The sequence below is a fragment of the Pterocles gutturalis genome, unplaced genomic scaffold, assembly GCF_000699245.1.
Source record: "Pterocles gutturalis isolate BGI_N339 unplaced genomic scaffold, ASM69924v1 scaffold3752, whole genome shotgun sequence".
NCBI classification, from domain to species: Eukaryota; Metazoa; Chordata; class Aves; order Pterocliformes; family Pteroclidae; genus Pterocles; species Pterocles gutturalis.
The window spans coordinates 52,737-68,174 of record NW_010115092.1 but is presented as its reverse complement, the minus strand read 5'-3'; the positions used below and the strand labels follow the sequence as shown (position 1 = coordinate 68,174).

The 15,438-nt window shown below is 45.0% G+C and overlaps 1 protein-coding gene across 1 annotated transcript in view; it reads left to right on the top strand.

Moving 5' to 3' along the window:
- Positions 1–1,745: 1,745 nt before the first annotated feature.
- The window catches only part of FBLN2 (fibulin 2), a gene marked incomplete at its 3' end in the record, with an annotated part of 66,061 nt that continues 52,368 nt past the window's right edge, over positions 1,746–15,438 (top strand). The window contains 1 exon segment of the mRNA XM_010075035.1: positions 1,746–3,114. Coding sequence (XP_010073337.1) covers positions 1,776–3,114 — 1,339 coding nt within the window.

Below are 15,438 nucleotides of genomic sequence, written 5' to 3'. Positions count from 1 at the left end.
ATATTGAAAATTCCCTTTCATATGAAAAGGATATTTCGTTTTGAGAGCAGGTCTGAAAAAGTGAGATTCTTCCAAGACATTATTATACTTTCTGACAATTTTATTTTTCCTTCTATCAGTATTCTTTAGCATAATCAACTAATAAACTCAAGTTAGTAGTAAAAAACCTACATTTGTAAGAATTCTATCTCTGTACAATATACTGAAGGAATTCCAATTCCAGGGCAGAACTGTGGAAATTCTTAGCACAGCATGTCCGTATCTTATCAGAACAGGCACGCTTTTCCCACGGGCTGGCTGCTTTCCAGCAGTGCCGAAGCAGACTCGTTGGAAGCCCAGTTTGAATGGGAGAACTAATCTTTCTGAATGGATTTTCTGGCAGTATTCCTGTTGTGTGTGTGGTTTATTGTTCTTGGTGATGTGACTACATTTTACCCCCTAGATAAATGTTTTAGGGTCTTTATTTCTTTGATGATGGGAGGGATTCTGGAAAAATAATCAGATTGCTAATTCTATAGGCAAACGTTTCTGTTTTAAGTACTTTTCCATGTTAATTGTGTAGCTTTTTGAACATGCTTTTGTTATAAGGGACAACAGCTGATTTATTTTAACTCTTTAACTTTTCTGAGGTCAAAGGGTTTAGTAATTAAAAAGCAAACAACATGCTTTCCTCAATGCATTTGAACAACGCGTTATTGTGCCCATTTATTTATTTATATGTATACACGCACATATATACACACAAACACACGTATATGTGTATGTATTCTGTTCACAGTGTAGTAATTCACTGATAAAGTATTACTGGTGCTATCAAAAATAAAAGTAGTAGTTGGCAGTGGTGGCGTATCCTCGGTGGGTGTACAGGTCCATGCCTGTGCAGCGGTACCTCTGGGGAAGTCAGAGTGGGTCCCTCTGTGCACTGCAGGCCTGCTGTGGAGCTGTGCCAGCTTCTGTGAGCTGAGGATCCAGCCTCTAATATGTATTACAGGATAGCTAATATGGTGTTTAACCACACAGTAACCACAATATACAAAGAAGTTCTATTTTAGCACTGCTGAGGCCAAAAATTAACTGTTAATGCTGAAGACGGAAGTGCAAAATATTGCTAAGTGGGGGAAGGAGGCAGAAAAAAAATACTGTTGAGTTAACATGTGTACAGACAAATTCTCGTGTCTCAAGGCTAAGTTTTGTCTAAGAAAGATCTTTAAAATTTGGGTCTTTGTAATTAAAAGATAAAGAATAATTATCTTGAACTTACATCTGCAGAGGAAGAACTGTGTATTTACTTATTATCTGCCAAAAAATCTTTCTTTTTTTAGCAAGAAAGAATGATCAACAAAAAGGCATTGAAGTATAAAGGCCTTCTTTTTATTTAAATATATATTTTATGAACAGATTCAAAAGAGAACAGTTACGACCTTTTTTTCCTTTCTTTTTCTTTCTTTTTTTTTCTTTCAAAATTGGGGGTTGGGGAGGGGAAGCATGCAGCTCCAAACTTAGTGCCTACAATGCTTGGAAGACTTTATGATTAATTTCATACTGAGGTTTCCAGATGTTGGATTTTGTCCCAACTTTTAAAGACCTCTAGTGTTTAACAGGATATGTACTGAGTATAGTCTTTAACAGAGTTTTCTTTCATAACTCTAGGATCTATCAGAAAAGGTAACTTGGGAAAACACTGCAGATTTGGACCTGAATCTACAGCCTTCTAGGAAAGAAAAAAACATTAAGTGTACAAGTTTGGACTCCAGCTGTATTTGTTTGGGAAGACTATGGATAGGTACCAGAGCTGGCAGCTGAGCTGTGTGAATGCCATCCTCCTTGTGCTGCTGTGGACCGGCATTTCCCACGCACAGAGGGACTGCACGGGCGCAGAATGCCAGCCGCTGGACAACTGCATCGAGGACGTGCTGGAGCCTGGCGAGTGCTGTGCCACGTGTCTGCAGCACGGCTGCACGTGCGAAGGCTATCAGTACTATGACTGCGTCAATGTGGGCTTTATCAACGGCAAAGTGCCCGAAGGACAGTCTTACTTTGTGGACTTTGGAAGCACTGAGTGCTCCTGCCCCAAGGGAGGAGGCAAGATCAGCTGCCAGTTCATGCTGTGCCCGGAGCTGCCCCCAAACTGCATCGATGCAGTGGTGCCAGCCGACGGGTGTCCTCAGTGCGGGAGGATAGGCTGCCTGCATGAGGGCCAGAAGTATGTGGCAGGGCACACCTTCCACATGCCCCCCTGCAAGGTTTGCCATTGCCCCAACGCTGGCGGTGAGCTGATGTGCTACCAGCTCCCAGACTGTAACGCGTTCGCCTTAAACACTGCGAGTCCAATAGATGCTGAAGATAATGAGCCAGAGAGGCATTATGACGATCCGTACAGCTACGACCAGGAGGCACCAGAAGGAGACAATGCGCGGGTGGAGTCTGCAAAGAAATACAGGAGTTACTCGTCCCACCTAGAGCAGGAGAGCATCAGCCAAGAGCAAAGCGAGGATTATGATTACCTACCAGCCAGCACTGCTCCTTCAGCTTTGGCTCCAGCCGATCCGTACACCGAGGAAACGGCTGCCCCACTCACCACACCAGTGCCTAACATCCCTGCTGAAGTTCGCAGTGCCACAGAAAGAAGCGAGCGAAAGAGGGTGCTCCGCACCACTGCAGCATCCCTCCAGCAAGTGACTCATAAGGAAGCACCAGTAACCACCAGTGCTCCTCTGGAGCACACGACAGCCACCACGGAGACACCCAAGCACTTGGAGGAATTGGAGAGGAAAGCAAAGGGGAAACAAGGGGACAAAGAGAGGTCTGAGCAAGAAAGAGCCCACCACTCTAAAATGAAAAAGCATGCCAGAAAAGAGGACCCAGGGAACAGTATGCATCTAGGCTTGAAAGAGGTGAATTTAACAGAGCCGAGTTGGTCAAAATCTTCCCATGAAATGCACGAGGGAAATGCTTTCCCCAAGGTAAAGTTCAGTGCAACAACCTCTCCTCCTGTTGCTCTAAAAGAAGACCGTAGTCAGTCATCCCAAAAGCAGTCACAGATGCTTTATCGTTACCATCCCGAGGAAGATGGGGACCCCAACTCTATTCACGCTAACCCTAGGCTACCAGAAGGTAAGAACTGCTTCCAGTGTAGATGTCTGGAGAATATTTACTCATAATAACATTGCTGCATGTCCCGTGTTCTTTTCTTCTTACTGCTCCTCATGGGCGTGAAATAGAGCAAACCTCCAGTTCCCTTCTTTCGCTCTGTCAGCAGATGGTGTGTATTTCACTTGACATAGTAGATACTGTTTCACCATTGCCTACCTTGCTTTGATTTTGCAGACTGTGGATGGTGTTTTCTGGAATTTTAACTTTATTTCAGATTATTATTTGTTAAAATCTGATCCTTTCCTTCCATGACTTGCTCTTAATTTCTAATGTGATGTTAGAGAAACATCTTACTCTACATGAAATGAATTGAATTTAGTTATCTGCTTGGATCCTCCAGTTACCAACTGAATGTAATCACATTTGTAGCCTTTGTCTTTTGCTGGGGGAGGAAATGCAACAGTTGTGCTTCTACTACAAAAATATTTACAGCACTTGTAGTAATATTTATCCTATGGTTGAAAGGCTGTCTAAGCTCGTTAGTACAAGAGCTTGATAGATACACTCAAATGCCCCTGAGGGCTAGTAGTAAGAAAAAGGACTGCCTCTTGCTTTGTGTTTTTTGGGGACTGGAAATTTATGATGTTTATGATCAACTGTGGCAAGTGTACATATTTCCTCTCTGCCTCTGGATTCCTTTTGACATCTGCAGTGAATGTTGATTATACACTTTATGCAATGCTCATTACTGTAATGAATGCAAACTTCATTGCTATAAATGAGCACATATACAGCTCATATTTACAGTTAATTTTTCATCAAATCAAGAGTAATATCTCCTTTTTCAAGATGTGGCACAAAATGTTCTTGTGAGACTCGATGTAGAATACTTGCAGCCTGAGTAGAGAGTACTGATTACTCCCTAGGCAGTGATACTTCTTCCTGGGTTGTCTAAGTAGCCCTCAAACATCTCAAGCTGCCTCGTCTCTCTACTCAAGAAGTTTAAGGGAAGATTGGAGCTGAGGCTCTAGGTCCTGACATGAGCGGCACCTCGTGACTGTTTACCAAACACAAGATATACGAGGTCCACGAATGGATATAGTAGCCTTTTTCTTTCACTTCTACTTACATTTTTATTGCAAATGTTGACCTCACAATTGATGATAGCAGCTGTAACCTAAGTCAGACCTTGATTTCTTGATTTTACCAAACAATGCTTCAGAAACCAGTCTTACCTGAGGAACCTCCCTGCCTTATGGCAGTGCACCAGGCAGCAGTGTCTGAACACAGTGCCTTGAAATGAGGAAACATTAGCTGAGCACACACCATCCGGGGGGATGCCATTAGCAAACAGAGATTTTCAAAAGTTAATAGGTAGCTGATGTGCTGCAAGCCTTACTTTTGTGCTACCTTCTCTTCCCAGATGCCCGTTCTATTTTACTTTATTTTACCTTTTACAGGGGTGACTGACTGGTTGTCCTAGGTGAGGAGTGGACTGATTCCAGCTTTCCAGTTTGTGTAACCTGGATAAGAGGATCTGTCCATAACACCTTCATCTGCTCTGTGCAAATGCTAATGGCAAAAGCATCTGCCTACATGGTGTATTAAGTTAATCTGTAGTCAGATTTTACACTGCTTAGTGTTACCATGCAAAGCTCTTCCCTTATATTTGTTGCAGCCTACCACCAAATCTGATCTGGGCTGTGCATCAAGGCTGTGCATAATACATGGGTCTGAGTGAGAACTAATAGGCAATAATTTGTTTTCTGATGTAACTTAAAACCAATCTTTTAAAAATTTGCCTTTTTTTTTTTCCTCTCAAAAAGGAGAGCTGGGTGGACCATCCTGAAATTTTCAAAGAGAGTGTTTAAGAAAGTCTATTGGGGTGAAGGTGTTAAGCAGCAGAGCTAACTGCTCCATTTTAGAGTCTCCTGGTGTGATTTTTCAGTGTGTGATTCCTGGGAACTGCTTGGGTGAGACAGGTCTGGTTGGGGTCTGGATTAGTTTGGGGTGGCTGTTGGATAGGAGCAAAATGTGATGGATGTCACGTCAGGCGTGAGTTGTATAGCCTGGAGAAGCAGGCTTGGAAATCACTGGGTGCCATTTTTGTCTTAGCTGATATATATATATGTGATTTCCTTTAAATATTGTAGAAGTAGAAATGAAAAGAAATAGCTCTTGGTCGGACAGCACTCTCTGTTTGTCTGTAGCCAGTGCGGGTCTGAGGGTGCTGGTTCTGTCTGGCCCACAGAATTGCTGCACAGCCTGGGAGCGAGCGCGGATGTCCTTGCACCACATGCATCACCCCATAGCCACTGGCAAGTGGGGTCTGGCCAGGCAGTCCCTGACCCCCTCCGCTCCGCCATTCCCATAGGAACAGCTGGTGGAAGCAGATCTGTACAGGCATTGTAAAGGAACTACAGAACCTTCTCGGAACATGGGGAATCTCCCTTGACATGGCTAGCGCCAGTGCTCAGCCTGCTGTATTTTCACTTGATTTGTTGTTGTTCTTTTAATTGATGTAGTTGTGGCTCATGTGAGTATATCCATATGCTTCAAGTATGAAAACCATCTATCTTCTGTCTCTTTGGTGACTCCTGAGCCAGTGATGGAGGGCAAGTGCAGATATTAGTCAGACTTGAAAGAAATATTAATTTTGCCTTCAGATATAGAGTGAAAATACAAATTTTGTACATGTATTTCTAACTATAAAATGGCATGATCTACCAGAATTACCAAATAACTGCTTTTTTCCCCTCAACAGTCGTCAGTGTGATGTAAACTGCATCAATCCCCTCATTTTTAAAACCTGTGAGGCCATTTTACTGTTTCCTAAAGGGGCTGCCCCTCCCACAGCAGCATGGTGCCGCACCTCTGGGTGCAGCTGGGCACGTGGGTGGCCCCATGACAGGGTTGGGGTGCTGTCCAGCTCTTTGGGGTGTGGTGTGAGCCACCCCTCATGCAAGCACAGATTCGCTCATCTTTCAGGTCAAGTACGTGCTCTTCCTTTATTTTGGGTTTTTCCTTCCTTGAAAATCATCAATATGGTTATTAACGTTTCATCTTAATTGCTTTTTTTTTTCTGGAAACACAAGTTATTTAGATTCCTGAGTCACTGAGAGATATGTTTTCGTGAGTATTGGGATATTCTAGATGTTTTATTATTTTTTTTAGTCTTTCTCCAGAGTGTAGGAAGTGTAGGAAGTGTAGGAAGCTTCATAGGAACGTATGCTGCCATTAAAAATCAAGCCCAAGTTGGATGGCTATTGCATTTGTTTTTCCTGTTAGCTGTATCCTGGCAAGAGAACGCAGCTGAGGTTGGATCCCTGATGCCTTTGGTTTTGCTTTTGGTTACTTATATTTTACATATCTCACTTTGGTTTTATGTGTAGCTGAGTTTTCATCTCCCAAAACTCTAATGCCTCATTTGTAATCTAATGATGGAAACAGCATTGGAGTACTTTGGTGCTCAGGAAAGGTGAATTTTGTGTTTTGATTCTCTTTCTCCTTTTGCACTTTGTTTGTTATCTGTGCTTCAGTAGGTCCCTGTGAGGCTGGCACGCGCTGCTTCCCTTCTCGCTGAGCTGCGTGTTGGTCCCCGGGAGACGCGCTGCCCCCCGTTGCCCAGCCCGGGATGGAAATAACCCTGCATCTGAAAAGCTGCTGTTAGGTGCAAGCATTTACAATGAGATGTAATGTTGCACTGTATTTCACATCAGCCAGCTGAGATGATCTGTTGAGCATCTTCACTCAGGGACTCCAGTGAATTGCCATTTGTTTGGGGAAATTTTTCCCCTCTCCTTTTTTGGCTGCTCTGAGCTTTTCTGCACCAGCCGTTTTGCTGATGAGCTGGGTGCTGTGTGAGGCCAGTCCCCTCGCTGGTGGCTCTCCGGGGCCACAGCAGCACTGACAGCCCCCAGGGAGGATGTGGGTGCTGCTGCCGGCACAGACATGGGCCCTGTTGCAAACCCACTGGTAAAATGGTGACTGCGGGGAGCTGGTTTCTCCATGTGCAAGGTGGGAGGCACAGGGCTGTGTGAGCCCAGTGGGTGCTTTCCTGCCTCCGATGGGGGCGGCGGCTGCTGCTCAGGGGTTTCCGACAGCCTGTGCTCTGTGCCAGCGCTCCCTGCTGTGGAAATGTTGGTCTGTTACTCCCTGTGTGAGTCCCGAGTATGGACTGAGGAGCAGCTTTCTTCAGCAACGTGCAGACCTATTGACTCTCCTGTGGCGAACGCTAATTACTGCATTCCTAAAGGAACGCTAAGTGTGAAGTAGAGGTAATTACTCATCTGAGAAAGTGTAAGTTAAGTACTTTCACCAAGGGAAGGGATGAGATTGATGGCGACCATCCTCTTTATACAGTTTCTTTCCAAACATTGATCTTTTCCGGTCACTCACTGCAAAAGCAGCAAACAGAGGGAGTTTTAATTTCTGTATTTCCTATTTCCTCAAAGTGCCCTGAACAAGGGAGGGTTGAATAAAACATCTCTAAAGATCTTGCTGTCAAGTTTTGTTATCATTTTCCCACTTTGTTCCATTTCTCTATGCTCTACCATAGAGTGCTTTTTCTTGGATAAATGTAACTCAGGTAGCAAACAGCCTCGTTGTGAATGTTTTATGATCCTCATTCTGGTTTTGGCAGGCTGAATACCAATTTGTTTCTAGCTGGAACCATTGTCTTTCAGAATGGGGGTATTTTTCCACTTAAAAAAATCACCAGTTGTGAATGAGTCTATCATGGTCGTTTTTCGAGGTAAGAATCATTGCTCTCCAACTGCAGTAAATGGCACCAAGTAAATACCTGCGAGCCGGGATTAGTGGGTGTGAGAATGGCATTTATTGTGTGTGAATCCTGGTCAGGTAGGAGGTACTGGAGGCTCTCATGTAACTTCGAAGGATGTAGTTGAGATTTCAACAAACCCATCTACTGCACATTTGCTGATAGCTCATGAGGAAACATGACCTTGAATTTCTGACCCGAGGACAAACAGGAAACGAGATCCGTAAAGCAGACCTGCAGTGAGGGTTTCCGAGGCATTCCCTGAGCACACCGACCCTTTGTCCCTCCTACTGCCACCATAAAATGCACTGGAGGTGGGGGAATGCTGTGGATGATATGTCAGAAACCCAAACTCTATTTGCAGTTACTTTGTATTTTTTGGTATCAGTAGGGTGTTCTTTCACATTTACTGGAATTGCCTCAGGCTTAATCCTGTGTTGTCTACTTCATCTCTGTTCTCTGCAACAGGAAGAAATCAGCTTTGAGCCCTCAAACTAGGATAACAGAGGAATAACAATAAACCTCAGGAGAGTGGGGTGCAGGGAGAAAAAGCCTCTGGGCCGGAAAGCATGAATCAGCATGGATTAGTGCCCCAGGTGACAGTGTGCAGTTGTCTCTAGTAGTTGAAGTTCTAAGATGGTAAGATTATAGAGGAAGATAGCATGAACAGGTATAAGGCAGGCTGAGATACTTATGGAAAGAGGAAGACTAAAATACTATAAAATTAAGAAAGAGGGAACCACAAAATAGATCTACCTCTTCTGCCAAAAATGGCATTCGTACCTTGTTAGGTAGCTGGATGCTAGTTCAGGTGGAAAAAAAGAAAAAAAAAAAGTAACCATTTCTTGATGAAAAACATCACATGTGGTACATGGGGGGGGGATGATCCTCTGATGGCTTCTCCTGCACAACTTCTTCCTAGACCCCTTCCCTTGCTCACCTCTGTGCTGTGACCCCAGCGCCCAGGGCCAGGGTCTGCCACCCCCTCCTCATTCAGCTCCCCTGGCCCAGCTGGTGGTGATGGCGTGAGCAGCTCGTGCGGGGAGGTCTCAGACCAGCTGGCAGAGCTGGGCTGCTGGGCCACTGCCAGCCAGCCCGCTGAGAGCAGACCTGTCTGCAAGCTTGTGCTTGAGCGGAGCATTGCGGGTGAAGCGTGGCTACACCTGTCCCCCTGCACCCAAGGTTTGGAAGGAGACCTGCCTGAGGTGCAGTAGTCGCCACAGTTGTGTTTCCCTGGCTTTTTATTTTTCTTCCTTCCAAATTCTACAAACACAAGTAGGGGCTGAGGTTGGACAGCAAGATGAGAGGAACCACTTGTGCTGGGATGGACGCTCTTGGCACTTTCTGTTTTAGCAAGACCGGTCATTTCAAGTGTGTGTGCGCTAGACACTGCTTGTGGCATGAATTTGTGAGCAAAGGGTGCGAGGAAAACCAAAGCCTGCCCCAAAGACACAGAAGAGTGTATTCAAACTCGTTGTTTGCAGACTTGGAAATAACCAGTAGCCAAAAGTATCAAATCTCCAGGCACTGGAGTGCCAGATGTGGCCTGGCTTTCTGTTTCTAAGGCTTGTGCTTTCAGTGGGTGCAGCATTAGGCCTGGATCGGGTGCTTTGGATAGTCCCTCTTGAGGAATTCGAGCACGGCTCGGCTCGGGGGGCTGGGTATTCAAACTCGTTGTTTGCAGACTTGGAAATAACCAGTAGCCAAAAGTATCAAATCTCCAGGCACTGGAGTGCCAGATGTGGCCTGGCTTTCTGTTTCTAAGGCTTGTGCTTTCAGTGGGTGCAGCATTAGGCCTGGATCGGGTGCTTTGGATAGTCCCTCTTGAGGAATTCGAGCACGGCTCGGCTCGGGGGGCTGGTCTGCCCTGCCAGCCCAGGCATGTAGGCAGCAGCTGAATTTGGAGTATCCAGCCTTGCCCTGCCCAGGAGCATACTTCTGGGGTCAGTGTTGATGGTTTGGTGTTTATGTCTAGATGATCTCTCTGGACCTGTTGCTGCATGACTGCTGCTTGTTTGTGTTTTGGGAACTGCTGCAGGTCAGACCACTGCTGCTGGTTTTCCAGCTGGCTGGGCTTCAGCATGCCTCTCAAAGCTGCGGGCTCTCCATTTGGAGCATTATTCTTTCTTTGCAAGAATCCCTCTGGTGAGCCTGAGCCCTGGTCACCGCAGACCTTTTTCAGTTCATTGTGTGCATCTCTTTGCTAAAATGGAGATACTAACCAAAGGTCATGAGCTCCTGGTTAGCCATACTTTTGTGTCGGGCTTTTATGGTGCTGTTTTGGTCTGTTACTCTATATTAAAGAGCATTTTAAGTGGTAGCTGGATATTGAGCCAGACAAAATAGAGGATCTTTTCTTAAGGATGTGAAGGACTGTGAAGTGGAGCAAGTGCATGCCTGGCATGCAGGATGCCAAGTTTCAGTGCCATGCTGAAACCTGTCATAGTCAGATATATGCAGATTTTTAAGAGCCTAAACAACTTACAGAAATGCTCATGTCTCAGGGTCTTTTCTTTTTAAATGCCGGTACCTACCAATCTAGTAACTAGAGATGTGTGGGAAGGTAGGTCTTTGTCTTCCTGAGCTACCCCTAAAATGAAGATAAGAGCTCCTACAATGAAGCACACTTCAGTGTGATCTTACGGACAAGGCTGGAGCTCAGCAGAGACCATGGCAAACCAGGTCCAATGTGCGGTGCATGGTGGGACAAGGATGTGTGTTCCTTCAGATCTTGCTCCTCTTGCCTCCATTAAATACACTCTGAAGAGCAAGGCCTTTCTCACAGCAGCTGGTATGTTGGTGTGGTGTAGTCGGATTTCCCATCCTCTAAAAGTGCGGGTTTATACCCAGAGTTTTTTTTTTTGCTGCAAAACAAGGACTATTACTCATTCAGTCGGCTGGGGCAGTTTTTTGTAAAGAAATTCATTGTGGTAAGTGTTGGCACCAAGGGGAAGTGCGGAGAATGTTTGAAGAAAAGGTGAAGCAGGATGAAACAATCCCACCTGGCTGGGGACTGTGTATCGGCAGGATCAGTGTCACATCCTGCCATGGAGGAGCATGGCACTGCTGGCACTGGCACAAGCCCAAAAGGCAGTGTCTGCGTGGGACAGGTTTCCCACAGTGACACTGAACAGGGACTGGGGTTTTTAGATATCCTCAGCTTTGTGGGATTTGGTTACCAAGCTAGGCTAAATCTTGTGTTTTGAAATAATAAATTCAACTGGAGTTGAGCATCTAAGCTATGGTGGCATAAAAATATTTTTTGAAACCCACCCTGTGTATCAGTTTTTGAGAGGTAAGCATCATCATTTGTGAAAACTTATCTCCATCTGTGGTTTACAACGAGAACATTTGGTCTCAATTCTGAAATTAAAACATGCTGGAGACAAACTATGGAAATAAGATGGGGGGTTTCTTGTACGAATTACCTAACCACTTGAAAAAACAAGATTGTTGGGCTCACCAGGTTTCTCAAGGGGACTGCATTTGCTGGTTACTTATAGTATGTATCTGAGAGTGGTTTTTTTCTATGCATGTTTGATTCTTCTTCAGAAACAGAATTTAAATGAGATGACTTTGCAGTAATGTTTGTAGCATTCTAATTGATCACTGAGGAATTGAAAATGACCCTGAATATGTAGCTCCTTGTTAGAGAAAGGCAAATATAAGTAGTAATTTCTGATCCAAATTTTGCGAGACAATAACCTTTTGAACAGTTTCAAATGTATAGGCCAAATAACCATAGCTTTCTAGCACATGCTTACTCATGGAAGGATTTGTAATTTCATTACCCCGGGCCTCACAGCGAGCAATATCTCTGACCTCTTAGGGATTCTTGGGTAACAAGCCAGCAGTAAGTGGAATTTTATAAAGATCCCCTTAAGTGTGAGCAGGTTTTATGTTTTATTGACTATTCCCAGTCTGTCTGAGCTGTGCCTGAGATGACCAGTTCTCTTCCAAAGCCACCAAAAACTCCTAAACTGCCATCCTGAAGCACTGGTGGTGTTGGCGCTAGGCCCCAGTCTGGGGGAGGGATAGGGGGAAAAAGGAATTGTGCTGTCTTTGGGATGAGCAAACATCCACTGCACCTTTTCCCCTTCCCTGCCTTTGCCTGGGGGGCCGGGGAGCGGCAGGGTCCCCCTGGAGCCACTCGTGTTTGCTCTGTCACTGCAGGTGGAGCAACTGGGACTGGACCAGGCACGTCGCAGCGAATTAATTTTTAAGTGGGAACATTATAGAGCCTCTGGGCCTGCAATTGTTCACTGCCCGGCAGAATTACCAGGTGTTACTCCATCACCGGGACGCACTGATGGGGATGGAGTACCTCATTAGGCGGCAGTGGTTGCTACCGTGGGTGCGGGGGGGATGTTGGAGAGGCAGCAGCTCCCTGCAGGCAGCCTGGGGAGCCAGGGGACCTTGTGTTGATGGGAGTGCGTGGGCAGCATGCCGAGGCCACGTGGGCACAGCTGCGCTGCCTGCTCCTCTGCAGCCTGGTCGTGCTGGGGGCAGTTCTGGCTGCACCTTATTCAACCCCTTCATACACCAAAAAATAAGCAATTTTGAAAAACACAGAACAATATTTCCTTCTCCCTTCGTGCTATGAGCACTGGTTGCTTTCGTGTTGCTGTTGTGAACCATTAGGGATGCTGATTGCATTAAAAGGGCTCAGAGTTGTTTGACCATAGCTTTGAATTATGAAGTTCTAAAATAAATGTTTATGGCTCCAACAACTCTGGGTTTGAAACCTTTTAACGGTATGAGCTGTCACACGAAAGGGGAGGATTTGCATCAGTAACTGTTAAAAGATGTTGTGAAAGCTGATGCTCTTGTGAACTGCTGCCCTGTGTATAATACACATCCTAAAAATAATGAAAATCATCAAATGCAACCTTGTAGCCTTACTATTGCCACTCATAGGGGAAGTTATTGCTTGTATCTCTGGTGACCAGGTACTGCGCAACTAACAGGTTTGTAGCCAGTGCTGTGCCCTTTTCCACTAAGGTTACGTAGGTTGGGCACATCCCTATGTCTCAAGGGTAAGTACGGTAGGTGCTTAGGATGAGCTTTATATCGTATGAGGTCACTATGTAGAAATTTTGTTTCAAGAATAATAATTTGCATCTTCTCTCCTGTGTTAGCCATCTGTGCTGCACCTTGACCTTCCCTGCTTTTTTTGGCTGTCACTGGACCTTGTGGTGGATTTTCCCCCTCCTCGTTTGCTGTGTGCCCCCTCCTCCCCTTCCCATAGCCCTTGCGGAGCCAGCTTTTGTTGCAGTTAAGGAAATGTGTCCCTTCTCCAGAAGTCAGGCTCTGGAGCATGCTGAGAGCTGCTGGTTGGAGGTGGAGGGGCAGCCCCTGGCTGCTGCGGTGGCTGTGGGTGGCTGCAGCCCAGCGTGGGCACTTTGCAGCCCGGCACGAGGTCTTTGTGGCCCAGCACAGGGACTTTGCAGCCTGTTGTCAGCCAACAGACATTGGGGACCAGTACAGGAATTCTTCTGGGAGAGCTGCAGGAAGAAGTGCCTCCAGTGGTGTCAGGGAAGTCAACAGGTTACCAAAAACCTGATGAACTGAAAAGGCAAGTAAGTGCTCAGTCCAGGATCATCCATGAGCACTGTCGAAAAGGGACACAGGAAAACCAGATGGGGAAAAAACAGCATTTGCCATGGATATCGTACATGGTCCAAGAAATCTTAAGACAATTTTACGCAATGTATTCTGGTCTTACACCAAAGGCACCTCAGTGACGTACTGGTTTTTTTTGAGTAATAAGCTCAATAGCACGGTGTGAGGGCTGCAGTCTGGCGTTGAGCTGGAATAGCCCTCGCCTCCTCCTTATGCTCATTGTGAGCAGCCACATCAGCTGTGTTCGGAGCAGGGGCTCTGGGGTTTGACTGGAGCTGGCTCACATGCAGGGAACAGAACTGAGAAGAAAATGAATGAGCTCTTGTAACAAGAACATCTGGCTGTACTTCAGTTTCCTTTTCTTCTCACCTCTCACTGTTTATATGTTAGTTTCTGTCTGGGTTTTGAAAGACATTGCATGTGCTACTTACTGGAATCATTTGCTGAGCACAAGTTAAATTGATTCATATTCTAGTTACACATCTTGTATGAAGTGAAACATCAAAAGTGCTTCTTGTATTCGTATTCTGATTGAGACGTCCTACAGGGACTTAGGAAACAGTTGTATTTTGCTGTTAGTGGTTTGTAACATAGAATTTATTATATTTAATACCAAACCTACTGTGTGCTGATAGCACATGGCACATGCAAAAGAAATTCCAGAAACACAAACCTTACTTCAGTGGGGAACAGAATTTCCTGAAAAACAAACACTGAAATGAAAAGCATGTCGTCTTCTCCAGCTAGCTTAGCGGTGAAAGCGGATAGCCCTGTGTGCCCGACACAGGTGTTGTGTTTTGGGAGGACGGGTTTTGTAGAAGACTCACATTCAAACTTGTTCAGTTTGTCATTAAAAAAGTAAAGTTCTTTCCTCAAAACGTATGTTTTTAATGAAAATGGAGCTTACTATGATTCAAACTTGTTCAGTTTGTCATTAAAAAGTAAGGTTCTTTCCTCAAAACGTATCTTTTTAATGAAAATGGAGCTTACTATATATAAATGGTCATTTCCTACAAGTCTTTCCGTCAGGTTAGAGCTCTTTTGCATGGAACCAGCAGAATGGGAAACTTTCAGCTAGATGAATGGTGTTTAAGGAGTCGTTTTTATTTTTAATAATGATTCTGAGAAATCGCTAGGAGGAGGACTTCTAGATAAGAGTATTAGGTCACCCGTTATCCACTTGGTGGCATGGAAAGCCGTACACCCACTCAGCAACTCTGCCAAATGCTGTCAGGGTTTGGCTATCAAGTGTTCAAGTGATGGCTATTTCTCTCTAATGCTCAAGTAGACCCAATTGAAATTCTTCAGCTACCTCTATAAAACATCTTGTTTATGGCCTGTAAGCAGCTGAAGATTAGTAGAGTTCTCCGTCTTATCCAAGAATTCCTTCTTCTCTGCAATGTGCATTAATTTTCCTTGTGTTGGAATTGCCTTGCATGAAACTACCGGTACTTACAGACTCAGAACGACAGTATTCTAGCCAGATGATTTTGTAACAGATTGACTCTGAGGAACTGTTTTCGTTGAAGATAACATACACTTAAGTAATGTCTTGTGTATTAATGATAAAATTTGTACTTTTGCTGGTTCTGGATCAAAGTTGATAAGCGTTGTCTTAACTCATGGCATTGAAATCAAAAGAAAAGTGTAGTAAACATCAGTGATGATGAGGTTTTACATTAGAAGGTTACATAAATGTTTAATTTCAATCAGCTTGGATTGACTGCGATCACAAGCAAGTTGTGGCTTTGCTTGTATCTTCAAGTGAGGTGGAAGATAAATATGGAGACTTTCCAAAATCACATGCACTGGTCTCGGAAGTTTGGGCTGTTGCATTACATGTGTTCTTGAACGGCGGACTTTTGCCTTGCTCGGCCTGTGGCCCGGGGGAGCAGTGTTCCTGGTGGTGTGTGCACTCTGGCCCCTTGGTGCTTGGCCCCGGG